The sequence below is a fragment of the Lindgomyces ingoldianus genome (assembly GCF_010093535.1).
Source record: "Lindgomyces ingoldianus strain ATCC 200398 unplaced genomic scaffold BDR25scaffold_6, whole genome shotgun sequence".
In the NCBI taxonomy this organism is placed as follows: Eukaryota; Fungi; Ascomycota; class Dothideomycetes; order Pleosporales; family Lindgomycetaceae; genus Lindgomyces; species Lindgomyces ingoldianus.
Window position 1 is genome coordinate 1,588,036 of NW_022985167.1, and position 17,409 is coordinate 1,605,444.

Below are 17,409 nucleotides of genomic sequence, written 5' to 3' on the forward strand. Positions count from 1 at the left end.
CGTGCTTTGCCTGGTGAATGCTAGATGTTGCAAAATGAGTAATTATTTCCGGGCACAGTGTCGTTTTTGAAGGGTGTGCAGTTAGGTTGCCGATATCCCGAAGAATTGAGGGGAAGCTGTTGGCCGATAGTTGAGCAACGGAGAACTGTTAACGCATTTCCTTTTCGCTTGTGGATCCATGAAGATTGGAAATGACTGGTAAAGGCACATTATCGGGAGGGGGTTGGGGATCTGTATTAGGTCAAGTTTAAATGTAATCTGTTGGGAGAGGGTGTCAATGTTACAACGGAACAATTCCGACATTTTTCCGATATCGGAATTGAAGAGCCGTCAATTGCCAACACAGACTTTCGTGCGCACCATAGAAGAGCTTAAGTGCAGGAAACCGCGGAAAGACCTAGAGTCAGGTTTAACTTGTAGATCTCGAAGCTGAATGTCCTTGGCAGAAATTACGCAGGTTGGGGCTGGATTCTTGCGTAGGTGGGGTAGAGGCGAAGACGGGGATATATCTCGACTTACCATAATACATTCTCTTCCGAATTGCGTATGAGACTAAGGTTTAGCTAAACATATCTAACAGTCACATATACTGGAAGAGAAGATAGGAGAGAAGGTCCAAGACGGTTGTGCTCCTGCACATTCTTAAGGCGTAATCTGTCATGAGTAGCTGTAATTTTAGCAAGGAAATCAAGCGCTCCAAGTGTCCTTGTTCAGGAAGATCTGTGATTGCGGGAAGATTTCCTGAAAACTATGAACTGCAGTGGGGCCCGGGAAGTTCACAAAACGTTACCACTACGCCAGCGTCTTGAGGCAAAGATAAGGCCTGCAAGGCCAACATTGCAGGGCTCGCTAGCGCAGAGAATGTCAGAGTGAGGTACCTGGGCCGATGCAATTCTTCTAATTTATGGAAAGCTTTAGAACCTTTGTGCGAATCGAACGACGACATCCAGGTCTCGATCATGCTGGCCAGCGATGGTGTATATCCACCTTTCCTCCTGCTTCCTCCACCACCTGTTTGGTAGGTAAGCCTCGCTAGACAAGATTAGCAGATGTGGACAAAAAAGACATGGTACACTCACAGCATGTAATAGAGGTCTCGGTTATGTGGGAATTCGAGACTGGTCGGGCCACTCCGAGATAGGAACATGTCTGTGCCCCTAGCAGCATCCTCAACCGTCATGTCCACGTGCTTCCTTTTATTGCCCTTGTTTGCCTGGTGCCTCCGTATCGACCGCACAGTGCTATCTAAATGTGTTTCCAGGATGCGAGCATACCATAGCGAGTTGTCCAGTGCCTTTCGGACAATCTTCGCGTTGCGCTCGATAAGACACTGGTTCCATTCTACAGCCTGGCCACGGGGGAGTATGGGGATTGGTTCGCCGACGTCGAGGTTATACTGCCAATGGGCAAAGTCCAGGATGAGACCTAAGTTGTTCCAAGTCAAGACGCAGGTAAGGCAAGTACAGAGGAGGCTAGGATTGGGTGGGTGAATATGCTGGTAAGGCTGGGTATGAAGAGTCAGGTTCTTCTGCTGCTTTGTATCAAGCAGCAAAGGCTGGATTGAGGGGTCGACTTGGGAGAGGAACTTAGGGAGAGGAAAACACTTGGCAAGGAGGGTGTAGCGACGGCTGATGATCTGGTGGCCAATAAGCTGGGAGTTGGCGAGGACGACAGAACGGAAGCGATTGTCCACGAGGGCGAAGCGAAAGACATGGCTGGGCTGGAGATAATTCAGGATCTCTAGAAGGAGCTCCGTAGGGAGGGTTGATAATGACGCCTTCGCTTTTGGTTTCCTGTCGCGGGTTGCCCGTTTTCGTTGCATACGCTCGGTGCGCTTTGAACGCAGGAACAGAGCGCCGGTTGAGTCCACTAGGGGCTCATCCTCGCTGTGGTCGTAGGACCGTTGCATTCTACGTAGGCAGGCACTGGCAGGTAGGAGTGATTCAAATGGAGCAGACATCTTCTGGTTCTGGGAACTGGGATGAGATTTGTCCACTTGGTGCCTAGCCACTGCTGCCGGGCGTATTTAGTGTGTGCAAAAATCGACGGAATTCTTGGCGCTCTACGAGCCTTGCATTTCACCCAGCACATTTTCTTTCATATCTCAGCAACGCAAATATATTTCTTAATAAAAAAGAATACCCATAACTCTATACGCTCTTCTCTCTATAATATTGACATCTATATTTTATATTAAAAAAAGATGCTGCTGTAAAGAGCAGATGTGTAAAATTTTGCAAAAACTCCAAGAATTCTGTGTGCATTTGCGCTTGTCAAGACTATTAAGCGAGCCCTCTCAAATCTCAGCAACAATACAATATTAATTAAAAACAAAGGGAGTGATTTCTACATATAGGAGAGACGATACTATAGGACCCTTATAGACTTACATTGCGTCGTCGTTGTCATCAGAAATCTGAAGGGGAGAGGAGCAAATCTGGCAGAGCGCCAAGAATCTCGTCGATGTTTGCAATATGCTAAATCCGCTAATTTTCTGCCATTCGACCCACCTTATCTTCCACCGCTGGGAAGCACTTACCTTCGCCTACGCCCTTCAACATCACCAAGGCAAGTGCCAGTGAGCAGCACCCAGGCTCTATTCTGCTACCTAAGTGCCTGGATAGGTCTACTTCGCTTCTGAACAGTACATATACGCGAGAAGGGCTTGCGAAGTTTTGCTTTCATTTGGCCTTAGTTCGCCATGCACAGTCCTCTCGAGTTGGACTAGCGAGCCAATTTCGCCGGACTGCACTAGGAAGGCAGAGGGTTACAAATTCTAAGTCCATTTCCATGTCCTTTCCTACCACGGCTTCACTTTAGGTTCGTGCATCCTTTCCTTGCACACATACACCGCCCCCACATGGCTTCGTCCGTAGAGATCCAGGGCTGCTCTCTGGACTCAGGTCAACACAATTGTATTCTCGCCCAGCAACCCATTCAGGCTATCGCTACCTTACGAGTCCATCACTACACTCAGTATTGTCACACTTTTGAACTTATGGAGTTCACTGAACTTACCCTCTTCGTAATCATCAGAATCGTCATAATAAACATACAATTCACCATCACTTTCGTCGCCGACAAAACTCCTTTCTATCATTGAATTGTCTCTCATCTTTGGCAAGTGAACCGTTCCGCGACCACAACCGCAAGAATCAGGTCCACAGCTCAGTCATTTACTTTCCCGCTTGTTGTTGAAATGGCGAGGATTCCGGCGATCAGGGAATCAATCCAAGCACTTTGGTGCCGTACCGGCCACCCGTACCTGACGGGGAGGCAGCCGCGTAACAGCCTAACTCGTTCAGCTGACGCCATCCCTTTTACTAACTAGAATGCAAGCTCTCGCTAACTTCGCTTGCCGACCAACCTTCTTAACTGCCACCGATAAGTTAGGACCTCTGAAATTCGCCTATCTGGCCAGTCGGGCAACCACCGCCTTACCCTCCTCCAACCCCAACCATCAAAACTAAACCTGAGAATCATGCGGCACCCCATTACACATAAGTGCCCAGGCAACATCCATATCTTGCTGGTAGTCGTGGGCAACGCTACACTCTCGCAGCTTCATTCCAAGGGCACCCTTTTGAAGGCAACATCTCAATTGAAGCTAATCCTAGAGCTGCGACCCATGTTTATGCAAAACCAATGTTCCGCCCCATGCTTCTTCTGCCGTACCTCAACTAGACCCTCAACTGTCGCCCCCGTTCTTAAACTCCGCTAACCTCCCTTTTTCCAATCTGCGAAGCTTGGATTTGGGAAATTGATGGCAGAGTAAGATATGGTTATGAACCCCTTGTAGATAGTGAGGTCGGGGGTGTTGTGTGTAGAAGCTTTTATAGTATGTGTTAGGGAGCAAGAGGCTGTGTTGAGACTGTATGAGACTGCAGTTTAGAAGTTGCGAGCTGCTTGATAGAGGTTAAGGGGAATTTGATTTGCGGCTTAACATTTCGGTGGTATAGATGGGAGCAGGAGCTGTAGTGAACGGAGTAGTTTCACTTGGGCTAGAGAAGTTGAGATTGATTACTTTAGCCAGGCGAAATCTGGATGTTGGCGTTGGCGTTGGCGATGTTAGGGGTAAGGAAGGATCTGGATGGAATAGGATATGGGGGTATAAGTCTATATTGCTTCCTTGGGTATGCATTGCTGAGCACATTGCAGAAGTAATAAGGGCTGCAGGTACACGACGCTGAACGTAAATGCCTCCTAAGTGACTATTTGAACCGTAAATAGCTAGATGAATCCCAATAATGTTTTGCGCGCTTACAGGTATGATCAGATTGGTAACCTTGGCCGATAGCCGACCCCGCCAGCTTGCCGTCCTAACTCGGGCCAATCTGGATGGCGTCACCTCAAATTATAAATCAACCCTCCAGTTCTTTCAAGGTTCGGTACATGAAAACTCACCATCGTATCACCATTCCAATCTCCCACCATACTCTTCCTCACACTCATTCACCTATCGCAAATATGACTACCGCAACCTTCAAGCATATCGACACTAACTCCTACCAAGGGAAACCCTGGAACAAAGTCGACGGCCCCGGCACCTCATTCACCCAACTCTCTCACGTTCGAAGCGTGCAAAACCTGCGGGGCAGAGAAGGCGAGTTTTCTACTGACAACTCCGGATTCGCGGTGTATGAATACCCGGCTACGGAGAAACTCTTCACAGACGATGCCGCAGTGCGAAACGGATACTACTGCGAAGTTGAGAAGCTGCTACGTGAGAAGCTGGCCGGTGTCAAGAAAGTCGTGATATTTGATCATACGATACGTCGAAGAATGAAGAATTTCCCTCGGCAGCCGGTTCAGCAAGTCCACGTTGACCAAACACCTGGCGCCGCGGAAGCCAGGGTTCGACGACATGTACCTGGAGACCAAGCGGACGCACTGCTGAAGGGTAGATATCAAATCATTAATGTCTGGCGGCCAATTGAGAATCCGGCCTCAGATTTCCCACTTGCAGTGATCGATTGGCGGTCTACGAAACCCGAGGATTTTATCCCTGTGGACCTCTTGTATCCGAAGCGCGATAGTTTCGATTGCGATGATGATGATCGCGGGAAGGAGAAACTCCCGGATCCGAATTCCCACGACGCTACGGATGGATATGAGGTTCGGGGCGAGACTTTGAGTGTTGCGCCAAGTGAGAGCCATCTGTTTTATTATATGAAGGATATGACGCCAGAGGAGGTTATGTTGCTCAAGTGCTTTGATTCCAGGGGAGAGGGAATGGACAAGGGCGTGCCTGGTTTGGCATTGAGGACGCCGCATACGGCGTTCATGGATCCCAACACACCAGAAAATGCACCTGGGAGGCAGTCGATTGAGGTGAGGTGCTTGGTGTTCTACAACTGACAAAGCCTCAAGAAGATGCATGTAGTAGGCATGTATATTTGTATCATTTGCGTTAGCTCGTCTTATGGTGGTTTTGCATGGTTTTACCTAGTTCTGAATCACCGTCTACTTTTCAGCTACTCTGGCGCCCATTCCGCTATTGATTCGGAGTTCTTTAGTGTCAGTGCAAGACAACGCGGATGATATTGTACATACCACGGAATGATTTCTCTTCACCTCCACGAAGCCTTACACAACGTGCCTTCACCCATTCCCTTTCTTCCATTCAATTTACCCAAGCAAGACATACTGCTTCATCTAGAATCCGATTGAAACTCCTCATCAACCACACCTTATAAACCTTGTTCCAAATTTCCGCCAAGTTCACGCCATGTCACAAGCCCCCCTTCGCTCAACCAACACCTAGACCATGCAAAACACTATCACCACCTTCAAGGGCTTCAACCACGGAGTTGAAACCATTCACGCGCAAATCACATACTTCGAAGACTTCCTTAAGAAATCCAAAACCACAAACACCGACGTGAACGCCGATAACATCGGCTCCACCCACACAAACAAAGCCCTACTAACCTCCAAACACGCGCCTCCCTCACACCTCCAAATCCAAGCTATATCAGATGCTTACATTCTCGCCCTCACCCATTTCACAGAGCTCTTCGTACTTGCGCACGCTTTCCGCGATGTAATCGAGGAGTCGGGCCCATGAACTGTGGATACGTTGTTGGCGCTGGACTTTATTGAAACATCGATAGAGGAGTGGAGGGAGATGAGGAGGGCTTATGAGGAGAATATGGTTCCTGTTTTGGTTTCGCTGAGCCTGGAGACGGCGAGGAAGACGTTGGAGGAGGGGAGGAGGGATTCGCCTTTTGAGGAGGGTGAAGGCGGGGCTTTGGGTGAGGGTGGAGACGCGTAGGCAGGAGGGAGTTGAGATAATACGGAACGGAAGGTAGCTGGGATGCTTGGCAGACATGGAACGAGGACAGTTGACGTAGGTCATGTAGAAGGCTTTGTGGATTCGGAATAGTTAATAAGATCTGTGCGTGGTATTTCCACTGCTGTTACTTTATTACAACGCTTTGTGCACACCCCTTAAATACCTAGGCCCGGGTCTCCTATCCTTGATCGCACCCGTCGGCGTTGGAAACACAACACCCTGTAAATCGGCATCTAACTGTTTCTCCAGCTCAGTCTCGCTGTCTACTGGCTCTGTTCCATTTCCGGCTGGCGGAACCTCGGGCACTTCGACTGCTTTGGTCTTGGTGATTTCTACACGGCCATCACACCACATGATCCATCCATTAAGGTCTAGAGTCTTGATGAAAGTGCTGAGTTTTAATTTGTCAGAACCCGGGACATCTTGTAAACAGAGTTTTCTGCGCAGCGTGTCGTTCGTTAGACCAGGGAATGCAAACGCCGTGATATTCCACGAAGTTGAACTGGGCCGTGGCCGTTCCTGATCTTCTCTAGCCAGCCTCGCCACAGGCCCGGTGTCTTTGGCATTTGGGTCGGTATAGTTTACGTACTCGACATGAAAGACTGCTTTGCCGATGCTGCCGCGGCTAGGACTTGTGAATTTAGAGTACTTGCCGCAGGTAGAGTTCAGCACACATTCTTCATTAACTGCAAATTCAACATTGTTGGTAACGAAGGGGAGAATCTCGAGCGAGTTCTTTAGGCCAATGGACATTCCTAGACGATGCGAGAAGCTAGAGAGTTGGCGTAAGTAGCGGATGGCATCGCGCTCGGTGATAGGGGGTTTGACGCCACCCCCATTGAGGTTGGAGTAGACGTCTATGTTATGAAGATCAGTATCAGGTCACGGTGAATGTGTCAAGGCGAATAGCCTTTACCAATGTTATCAGGATCAACTGCATCGCACCCTTTCTGCTTTGCCAGGAGCAGACGCCTGGCCATGATCTTCCAGACATTCTTGCTCCGAATATTGAGATATCTTTCCCCTGGCCACAGCGGAAGGTTTGCGCCCATATCGCTTTCTGTGAAATTCCCAAAGTCTGGCCTCCAATCCTCTGCCGTACCGGCACTGAAGTAACACACTACCTTCTTCCCGAGCCTGTGAAGTAGGCGGATGGTGTCGTTGGAGTTGTCGAAGAGATCAATGTCATAGATACCAATGTTTGGGACTATTGACGGGTGCCAAGGGTCGATATCGAGAGAACCGCTCAAGATCATTTGTATTGGAGATTGTACGGCGGGGTACCATATCCGGTTTCGAGCCTCCGTTTCGCTTGTTTCTGCCAAACTTAACCGGGTGGGAAGCACAGCACAGAGAAGAAACAAAGTCCGCATGTTTCTGATACTGCCAGTATCTCCTGAAAAAAAGACCGTGCCAAAAGAAGGGGAGCTTATGTGAATTCACGAGATCCATGAAGATGGGCGCGCAGATATACTCTAAGCCCCGAGAGCACCTCATTAGTGGCGAGGGACCACAATCGGTGCCGAGACAGTCAGATAGATTGGCTCCCATCCTTCAGGAATGCTGAAAAGGGGTTTCGCTATTCCAAGCGCCCGCAGCGTTGAGCAAGAAACAGAAGGATGTTGCGGGACTAGGCTGGGTTGATCTGAGGAGCATTTTGAGAGATGCATCCGCCTTCCTGAACCAAGAGAAGTGCTTGAAAGGGAAGATTAGCGACGACTCGATGAGGCTGTGCAGAGATCGACTTGGCTGAGTCGTGATGATATGCATGTCAATATCGTGTACCAATGAGAGGGGGAGTGGCAGTTCAGATCTAGTGGTGCTTAAATTTATGGTTAATTAAGCCTTAGCAATGCACTCGCGACCAAGCTTAAAAAGCAAGAGTGGAAGGAGAGACAAACGTGAGGTGGATGCGATGAATGTGCGTGCAAAGTAAGAAGGTAATGGTCGGCGAAAGTCTCCTCTTTCGAGCGGCTTGGCAACAGTGTTCACTGGATGACCTCAGGAACCCCCGCAGGAGCCGGCGCCCATCACTCCTCACTCTCAGTGGTTGACGCATCTCTTCACGCTTCTTGCAACCTCCACTTTGCCCTTCTACCATGGGGTTCCTATGGATTGGCCGAAAGTGGGGTGCAATCGGGGCAAATTCGGCCGACATCGGTAGTTCTTGTGGTTGCATTGGATGAAGTGAAGACATCACGGGCCGCTGCGACGCAACCTTATGTCAGGCATCTGTGGAGAGAAAGGTCAAATATCTCTTACGCCTTCCCCGCTCAAGTTGAGATCCTTCTTCAGCAGCAACAATGTCTTCCCCGAAGACGATTCGCTGGGGCATCCTTGCGACCGGCGCCATTGCCGTTACCTTGTAACTGCCCGCTGTACGTGCCGTCATTATTATAAACTGACAGTTGGCAGTACGAAAGACCTCCTCGTCGACCCGAAGACCCGCGGTGTCGCGCATGTCAAGCATGCCGTTGTTGCGGCTGCTTCGTCCTCGTCCAAGTCCCGTGCTGAGCAATTCCTCAAGGACTGTGGCTGCCCGGCTGATGCGCAGGCATATGGCTCCTACGATGAGCTGGTGAAGGATCCTAACATCGACATTGTATATGTTGCCACGCCGCATTCGCACCATTACCAGAATGCTATGCTGTGTCTCGAGGCAGGCAAGAACGTACTGTGTGAGAAGGCCTTCACCGTCAACGCCGCCCAAGCAAAGGCTCTGGCAGACAAGGCCAAAGAGAAGGACCTCTTCCTAATGGAGGCAGTCTGGACCCGGTATTTCCCTCTGTCGATATATGTGCGTGATGTCATTACCTCAGGACGGATTGGCCCCGTGGCCCGCGTGCTTGCCGACAACAGCATGGCGTCAAATCCGGAAGCAACATGGAGCGACGGGAAGCACCGAATGGTAAATCCGGACCTCGCGGGAGGTGCGCTGCTCGATCTCGGCATCTACAGCCTTACGTGGGTCTTCCAGACACTCTACCACACTCAGCCCGAAAATGCGAGGAAACCGCCAGCGGTGCTGGCAGTGATGAAGTCCTATGATGCCACAAAAGCGGCTGATGAGACCACTACTATTGTGCTGAGCTTCCCACGTTCTGCCGAAGCAGGCGGAGACGCTCATGCCGTCGCCACCACCTCTCTCCGCGTCGCCACAGCGCCTGGTGGCAATGGAGACACGCCGGGTATCCGCATTCAGGGCCCGAAAGGAGAGATTCAAGTCTTCCCCCCTGCGTTCAGACCAACGAGAACAAAGCTCATCCTCAGTGATGGAACTATCGAGGACAAGAGTTGGCTACAGCCAGGCCCTGGCAAGGGCAGTGGTTGGTATAACGGATTCGCTGGAGGCAAAAACTCCGAAGGCGAAGGCCACGGTATGTTCTGGGAAGCAGACGAGGCGGCCACTGCCTTGGTTGAGGGAAGGAAAGAGGGCAAGTACGAGGGACTTGCAGAGAGCATTCTCATCATGGAGGTAATGGACGAGGTGAGAAAGCAGGGTGGACTCCATTATCCAGAGAAGATTGAGACGACACAGTTCCCCGTGCAGCTATGAGCAGCCTCTTACCTTGATAGGTTTTGAAGAGGTACCTGCACGACTTCTTCCGGACAGATGTCGTCTTAGCGACTACATAGTGCCCTGCAGATAATCCATTTCCCGCCATGTAAGCCTCGTGGTATTCTGTGCGGCATCATCTATTTCTGTTCACGATCCGCTGCCATCTTGTATCGTACGGCTCACTGGCTTTTGCACCCTAGAATTTTCCTCATTTTCGGCTACAACTCGATTCTCCCTCGTGTGTCTTACCATAAAACAACATAGCCTCGCAGCCAATATCTCCCATTGCAGCTTAATGTGTCAGTGGTGGGTACATCCATCCAAAGCGCTGTTAGCAAGACCTTTGCAGAATCCCCAATTCGTCATGTTCAACTTACTTTTGTGATGGACGGAATTCAGGCTGAATGTTCCGCCAACAGTCCGCCGTAGCCAACGGCCCATGCCGAGGTCGAAACCTGGAGAACCCCGGCACCTGCGACATGGCGTCGTTAACTCAAATCAACCACAATATAAACAGATTGTCCCCCAATTTGCAACGACGCCACAAGCCTGGTAGTTCGGTACATGGTGGATCGAAACCAGGAAAGAACATATTGTACCACCACTACCTCCAACACACAGACCACGTACTGCAATTCTGTAGTGTTGCACTTCACCAGTGAATTCCACCAGTTGCACGGAATTTCGTCTATTCGACTACGTGATTCAATTCTCGATTAATCTGTCGAAGATCTCCTTTCACGCGAATATTCCAATATTTTCAGGCGCCACGTATACACATGGTTGAACGATGCTTCCGGTTCGGTCTCAATCGAGGTCGACGAGAGACTTTTTATCCGGTGGTCGCTTTCCCCCATCAGTCTAGGCAGCACCGTGTTATATCCTGGAATATCAAATATTTTCCTTTCTGGCATGACCGAAATGCAAGCGAAATCGCACACGCAGCGCCACCTGCTAAATCACGATGTCTGTCTTCAGGCACGAATACCGTTCGCGCCAATCGAATGACATGTTTCACAGCCGGGAAATTTCCCGCTTGGCCCGCAGGACCGTTTGTGGGGAAGAGCATCCCGGTCCATATCCACGACAAGCTTTCGTTTCTTAATTTATTTTGAGGTCATGCGAAGTCGTTTCAACCAAACATCACGTTTTAGCGGCCCCCCTTTGAGATTTGCCCCTCTAGATCCGGAACATCTGGGCAGCTAGACCTGGCACACGGTGGAATTTTATGCCTTCACCTTTAGTTATGGCCTGGGGATATAAAGCTCGCAGACCGGTTCCCATGGTTGAGAGGTGGATCCTACAGCTTTCTTACCGAATTCAAGTTTCTTGGCTATTTCAGTTCATATCCCGCCATGAAGAGTGTAATTATTCTCACTAGTGTAGCGGCTTTGGCACAGAGTGTGGCTAGCCATGCTACATTTCAAGATCTTTGGGTCAATGGCAAGGACATGATAAGTACTCCCAGCACGATTGCCGGCCTATAGCACTGACACTCCTCCACGGTGGCACCTGTGCGAGACTTCCGACGAGTAACAATCCCGTTCAAGACGTGACAAGCAACAATATCCGATGTCAGTCCCAGCAATTTCCCTCAAGTAATTCTGCTAATTCTAGGAAAAGGCAACATCAACCAAGGCGTCGCGGCATCAAAATGCAGCGTAGCACCGGGCGACACTGTCACTATCGAAATGCATCAACAGCCAGGTGACCGGTCATGTGCGAACGAAGCCATCGGTGGAGCGCATTACGGACCCGTCCTCGTCTACATGAGCAAAGTTAGTGATGCATCAACCGCCGACGGATCAAGCAGTTTTTTCAAAGTCTTTGAGGATACCTGGGGGAAGGCTTCTTCGACATCGCAGGGCTCGGACGACTATTGGGGAACGAAGGATCTTAACCTCAACTGCGGAAAGATGGATGTCAAGATTCCCACTAATCTTGCCCCCGGCGACTATCTCCTTCGTGCGGAAGCTATCGCTCTCCACGCTGCCTCATCGGCAGGAGGAGCCCAATTCTATATTACTTGCTATCAAATCACTGTTACTGGTAGTGGTTCATCGACACCTTCAGGAGTGTCTTTCCCCGGTGCCTACAAAGCGGCAGACCCAGGAATTCAGATCAACATCTACCAGCCTCTTAGCACATACGTTGCCCCTGGCCCAGCTGTCATATCTGGTGGAACAGAGGCTATTGCTGGGAAGGCTGGCTCAGTCGTCACTGCAACAGGAGGAGCACAGCCTTCGGCCACCAAGGTCGCTGTGTCTTCCACCCTCGCTACAGCTGTGAAGCCCACGACTTCGAGCTCGAGCGGCAATGGCGGAAACACTGGAGGATGCGCTGCTATCGCGAAGTATGGCCAGTGTGGTGGGAATGGGTACACGGGCTGCACGACGTGTGCTTCAGGATCGACGTGCAGTGTTTTGAACCCGTATTACTCGCAGTGCCAGTAGGCGTCTCTACGGTATCGCAACTGGATTTCCAGAGCTTCTTGTAAATAATTATCCCCTTCTTTCTCATCACCAGGTGGGGGCTTTGTCTGTCTGGAACTCCATTTAGCATCTTGGCTGTTATCAAAAGCGCTGCATCTTTGGAATCAACATCATATTCCCCCCCCTTGTTTGTGAGCTGCAGTACGTATTTACGAGTCGTCATCGGTCCGTTCACTCAATCGAAAGTCGACTTGGCAGTCCTTTTTCGAGCTGAGGAAGAAAGCTGGCCCTGTTGAATGTCTTGCGCCGGAACACGTGCGTCGCTGAGTTTGGCTTGGCTCGAACGCAGGCTGCAAAGCGGGGCACAGCAAGCTGCACCTCGAAGGACCACGTCACAGACGCCCTTCAACGCCATCGATCCTGCAACTTTTCCAAGATGTTCGTGGCCAACGCATCGAAGAGAACAACACAACAAACAAATGTAAGGATCAGGCCCTGCCCTCACGTGCTGATGTCCTGCTGTCGAGATGGCGGCGAGCTTGAGCTCCTTATCCTTCAGTTGACTTCGCGTTGCGCTTCAGGCCTCTACCCGTGACTGAGATGTCACAACGGCCCGAAGCACTCCCGCGAATGTTTAACTCAGAGAGCGAACGGATGGCCCTAGCATTCGTATGAGGCGGGACCTGGATCTAGGAACGCAACTGGACTGCGGGTCCTGCACGTGGGCAGGATTCCCATGATTCTCGGAAAGGGGGCTGTGCCTCGTCGTATTCGGAACCTCGCGCGAAGATGGGCATCAAGAAGTATTTCTTTTCTGCTTGACTTGCAGAGCTGACTGCGTTCATCTCGTCCGGCCTGGGTTCCGGACAACACATGGCACTCTCAAGCTGGGTTAAGCGAACGAACAGTTGACAAAGCGTTAACGTTAAGGTCCGTCATAAGATGGTTCGGAAACGGCACGGCACGAGGCGGGGTGCGGTCCTTCGATGGTGGGTCGGGGAACGGCATGCTGGTCCACTAGCTGCACGACACATCTGGCACCTCTCTGCAGGAATTTGCTGGCCCTGCTAGAAACCTAGTTGGTCCTCCTTGCCAACACATCCCTCAACCTCCTCGAAATAGCCCCGAATGAGTAAATCGGTCCCAGCGGCCTGGACCCTTCAACGACATTGGCCCCTCAAGCCCACTGTTGGGGGCGCGAACTCCATAGTATAGCAACACATTCGTCCTTCATTTTCCCTCAGCCACGCCGATTGACAGGTCCCATTTCGCACTGTGTTTTATGCCTCACCGCGACTAATCAACGAATCAGGGTTTCAAGTAATCGCCATCGTCAACGTGGCCCACTCAATTAAGTCACCCCAAGGAACATGACGTTACACGCAGCAATACTGCCTGCATATGACATGGTGACGGCGAGGCTACGTCTCTGTTCGGCATTTGCTGTTCCATCGAGCATGTGAGGCTCTTGCAGGGCAGAAAACTTATATGGGTTGGCCTCTAACTCTGGGAGTAGAGCCCTAGCTGTTTTCCTTAGTCCGACGTAGAGTCATCTTAACTCAGCTTCGAAGTGCAACCTGCCCTCAAGGCAAAGACCCTAGGAAACCACATATTACTTTTATATCGCTCCAATGGCTTCAAGCAGGCCGAGCTCTGCATCCTACACTCAGCAACTTCGAGGTATGCCTGCACCTGCACCTTCACTGCGTTACGAAATTGCTAAAACCTATCTCTCCAGATTTCTGTACCGAAAATTCCATCGAGCAGCCGCAATGGCAGGACTTCTCCGATCCTCGAGGTTAGTCTGCGATGTTTCGTTTAAAAGTACTTCATCAATACAGTCCCTCTGATCTTCGGCCCAGGCAAACGGACAGCATGGTCTAGCAGCGTATGGGTTCAAGGCCGCGAATATCGCGCAGTCCTATGGCGAGATGTCCGATATATTGAACACTGCCGCGAAGAAGCTGCGAAGCTGGCCCTTGACGCTCTGAGTGCTTCTGCGACGACATATTACGCATATGGCCGGGCCTACAGCGGAGCTTAACATTACCTGCACACCACTATCGTGCGCGTTGCATTTCTTTTTGGGCGACCCATATCTGTATTTTTAACGCATTTCATTGGATGGGAGTTATCTTGGACATTTGGAACTAAAGGCCTTAACGAACATTCTGATGGAGTCGGCGCTTTATATCCGGGAAATCTGGACGATTCACACATTATTAGCAGCTGGTTTATTTTGGATCGTGGAAGCTTGGAATTTGGATTCTGTTCGAAGGTTGGAACTTTTACTTTCACCCACCCCCTCTTTTCCACCATCCATTCCCTAGTACCACGAACGCCTCAGCCAACTCTGGCTGAGTTTCCTTACAGTCCACCGCTTGTTCGAAAGGCCAGGAGTTTGGAGCGTTTGCCTACCTAGCTATGCGATTATTTGAAAGGCTGAAAGCGCATCAACGTGTTATTCACTCAATGGCGTGGTGTGGAGTGCTTTTTAATCCTTATATGCACGCATCCGAATTCGAATTTGGCTGGCATACCCCATTCGCTCATTCAGACTCACTTCAAAGCCAGCACTGCCATACCGTATCCAGCCCGCTACAGCCTATCCTCTCAATTGTGCTCTCTGTCCGTCACATAAAAATCGCGCCGCAACACGACATCGACACGGATTTGTCATTTTAAGTTACCCCAACAAAGTACCATTCCTCTCCTAATCCCGTTAATCTAAATTGTGGGACCTCGTCCCACGATCCACACGTGACATCGCGGCTAAAATGTTTGTTGCTTACCTCCAATAGCAGGTTGAATCCTCCACACTCGAACATAGCCAATGGTGAGGATTTTTGTGTAGCACAGAGGACTGGTTTGAATTTCAGAACTGCCCGCCTGAGGAAAAGAATTGGAATTTTACAATCCTCAGGCCATGGGTCGCTGATATGGTTGCAATAAATGGATTAATTTTAAGTAGCATGTGCATTTCACGCAAGATATGGGGAGGATTGAGAGATACTTAAAGTAGGCATGCGTCGCTGGCGAAATCTGTTGCACCAAACGAGATAAGTCAAGGCTCCTTACACGCACACTCATCTCTTTGCGCGACATGCTTCCTTCAGCTTTTTTCTCCCTCTTGGGGCTCCACATCTCGTGGGCCTCTGCTGCTCCAGCTGGATCGGCCTCCATACGATCTGTATCTTACTTATCCACGATAAGCAGCCAATGCATCAATACCGAATTTCGACAAAACTGGTTTATCGGCGAGTGTTTGACGGGCGAGGACGCGACAACGAGGGTAAAGAGCGCAGTATATATGGCAAACAAAGTAGAGAATGATGATGGGGAGTTGAAGTGGAAGAATGAGTAAGTTCGAATTTTGCTCGGAAAGAGCCGTTGTCATTTGAGGAGTTGGGAGGGACAGAATTAGTTTCAACGTGATCGGTTGATTATAGATGGATTGCTAATATGAGTGAGCTATAGCGGGCGATTCGACCGATCGTGCAATTCATGCAATTTGATAAACGGAGGTGCCACATTGAATTGCAATTGTAGAACAACGTACCAGTCTAAGAAGAATGTTTCTTCCTGGGTAGGGACGCTGAATCTTGGTATCTTAGCCCCACACTCTCCTTCAACCCTTTCCCTACGTTTCTCTCAGCTCCTCGCACCTCCCCACAATCCCCAAGGCCTAACCTTCACATGCGTCCAGACGAGCACATCTCTCTCTACTCGGGCCACCTCCTCTCCAACCTCGCCGGTGCCCCCACTGCTCCAACTACCAACCCTTTATCTCCGAACCCCAACCCCTACCCAATCCCCTCTTCCTTCACCTACTCTTTCGGTGGCACAGCCCACTGTCCCGACACCCCGGGAGAGGCTCCCGGCTCCGACTACTGTGCCTGGATCGGCACCTGTAGCAACTCCTCGTCCTCGGTCTGGACCTTCGACGGCCCTATCAATTGCTACGTCCCCGTTATTTATTTCCCACAGTATCATTACCAGTTCGAGAGTTTTAAGCTTTTGGCAGATGGTGCATGGGAAGTGCTGGGGTGGGGAGATGAGGCGTGCACAGGGGAGCCAGTGGAGAGGGTCAGTCCAGATGAGAGAGGGGTTTGTAAGGGGTTTGGGACGAAGGTGAGGGCAATTAGTGTTCGGCCGGCTTTTAGTGGGGATCCGCGGTAGGGTTGGGGAGGAGCGATTGAGAAGTCGGGATTACTAAGCCTAATAGCCAATTTTGGGGAATGAGGGCCTGGGTCTGGGTAGTGGAATATACTGGCATTTGCTCGTAGGTTGCGTAGAAGTTTCCTGTTACCACTGCCTTGATATTCACGTTCCGTTAGTGGACGCGAAGCCACAGGCTATTCGGCGCAATGAACAAGACATTTTGTTGTCTTTTGGAGCACCAGTGCCAAGAATATTCCTGTCTATCAGGGTACCTTCTCCGTCGGATTGGAGGGCTAGACAATGAGGCATATATGTGAACGGAGGCTGCTTTCGCTGTAACCCCCGAAGGATTAATTCCGAGATCAGGCATCTAGCTAACTATATGGCTAGTCACATAAAGCCTTAGCCTAGGATCTGCATTTAGTGGTATGTCGCGTCGTGCAAGCTAGGTGGATTTAGCGTCATGGATACTAATGCAAAGCGTTAGCAAGCCGATAGATATCTCAAGAGCTGATGTCTACTTGGCGAGTGTTGATGCAGCGTGGGTAGCGGGAATAGAGTTGACTGTAGACGGCAGTATGACTGCCAATTAGATGGTTTAAAAGCAACTACTTTGGGAGCTTGAACGGAGGATAGCTGAAAGCCCTGTCCCATTAACTGCCTCCCTGTAGCCTGATTCGCTTTTCCTATAGGAACCAATGTTTCATATGGGGGCGTAGGTTGTTTGTGGGCTTATAGGCACCCACAGTTAATCCTTGGCGAAGCAGTACTGGTCACTTGAACCCAGTTAACAGTTGACAAGCGAGCTTGCATGGAGTTCTCTATTAACGCCGTCCCGCCTAAATTTTGAGTAATGCGCTTAACTTAGCTTTAGACGCTCCATTTTTTGACCTTTCTTTTATTATAGTCTGCGTAACTACATTGAGCGTGGAACGCTCGCTTCGCTACCTCTTTCGCTACCC

The 17,409-nt window shown here is 50.2% G+C and overlaps 7 protein-coding genes across 7 annotated transcripts; 5 read left to right on the top strand and 2 right to left on the bottom strand.

Moving 5' to 3' along the window:
* Positions 1–914: 914 nt before the first annotated feature.
* On the bottom strand, positions 915–1,953 carry BDR25DRAFT_332204 (uncharacterized protein; the record flags this gene model as incomplete). The annotated part of the gene is made up of 2 exons (XM_033692726.1): positions 1,080–1,953; positions 915–1,032 (listed from the first exon to the last, which is right to left on the bottom strand). The coding sequence occupies exons 1-2, from the start codon at positions 1,907–1,909 to the stop codon at positions 915–917; spliced, it is 948 nt and encodes a 315-aa protein (XP_033551752.1). The 5' UTR covers positions 1,910–1,953.
* A 2,425-nt stretch (positions 1,954–4,378) lies between these two features.
* On the top strand, positions 4,379–5,549 carry BDR25DRAFT_301499 (uncharacterized protein). Its single transcript, XM_033689592.1, has one exon. It carries the CDS (start codon positions 4,468–4,470, stop codon positions 5,356–5,358), a length of 891 nt encoding a protein of 296 aa, XP_033551753.1. The 5' UTR covers positions 4,379–4,467; the 3' UTR covers positions 5,359–5,549.
* An 878-nt stretch (positions 5,550–6,427) lies between these two features.
* BDR25DRAFT_214372 (uncharacterized protein) lies at positions 6,428–7,668 on the bottom strand (the record flags this gene model as incomplete). Its single annotated transcript, XM_033684790.1, has 4 exons — positions 6,428–6,717; positions 6,760–6,814; positions 6,881–7,152; positions 7,212–7,668. The coding sequence occupies 4 exons, from the start codon at positions 7,666–7,668 to the stop codon at positions 6,428–6,430; spliced, it is 1,074 nt and encodes a 357-aa protein (XP_033551754.1).
* Positions 7,669–8,349: 681 nt separating this feature from the next.
* Positions 8,350–9,853, top strand: BDR25DRAFT_280557 (NAD(P)-binding protein; the record flags this gene model as incomplete). The annotated part of the gene is made up of 2 exons (XM_033687820.1): positions 8,350–8,660; positions 8,711–9,853. The coding sequence occupies exons 1-2, from the start codon at positions 8,599–8,601 to the stop codon at positions 9,849–9,851; spliced, it is 1,203 nt and encodes a 400-aa protein (XP_033551755.1). The 5' UTR covers positions 8,350–8,598.
* Positions 9,854–11,209: 1,356 nt separating this feature from the next.
* BDR25DRAFT_215241 (uncharacterized protein) lies at positions 11,210–12,307 on the top strand (the record flags this gene model as incomplete). Its single annotated transcript, XM_033684833.1, has 3 exons — positions 11,210–11,290; positions 11,323–11,428; positions 11,478–12,307. 3 exons carry the CDS (start codon positions 11,210–11,212, stop codon positions 12,305–12,307), a joined length of 1,017 nt encoding a protein of 338 aa, XP_033551756.1.
* A 1,610-nt stretch (positions 12,308–13,917) lies between these two features.
* BDR25DRAFT_311315 (uncharacterized protein) lies at positions 13,918–14,330 on the top strand (the record flags this gene model as incomplete). Its single annotated transcript, XM_033691225.1, has 3 exons — positions 13,918–13,966; positions 14,025–14,084; positions 14,128–14,330. The coding sequence occupies 3 exons, from the start codon at positions 13,918–13,920 to the stop codon at positions 14,328–14,330; spliced, it is 312 nt and encodes a 103-aa protein (XP_033551757.1).
* A 967-nt stretch (positions 14,331–15,297) lies between these two features.
* BDR25DRAFT_112980 (uncharacterized protein) lies at positions 15,298–16,688 on the top strand. Its single transcript, XM_033683606.1, has 3 exons — positions 15,298–15,646; positions 15,764–15,891; positions 15,993–16,688. The coding sequence occupies exons 1-3, from the start codon at positions 15,390–15,392 to the stop codon at positions 16,463–16,465; spliced, it is 858 nt and encodes a 285-aa protein (XP_033551758.1). The 5' UTR covers positions 15,298–15,389; the 3' UTR covers positions 16,466–16,688.
* Positions 16,689–17,409: the final 721 nt, after the last annotated feature.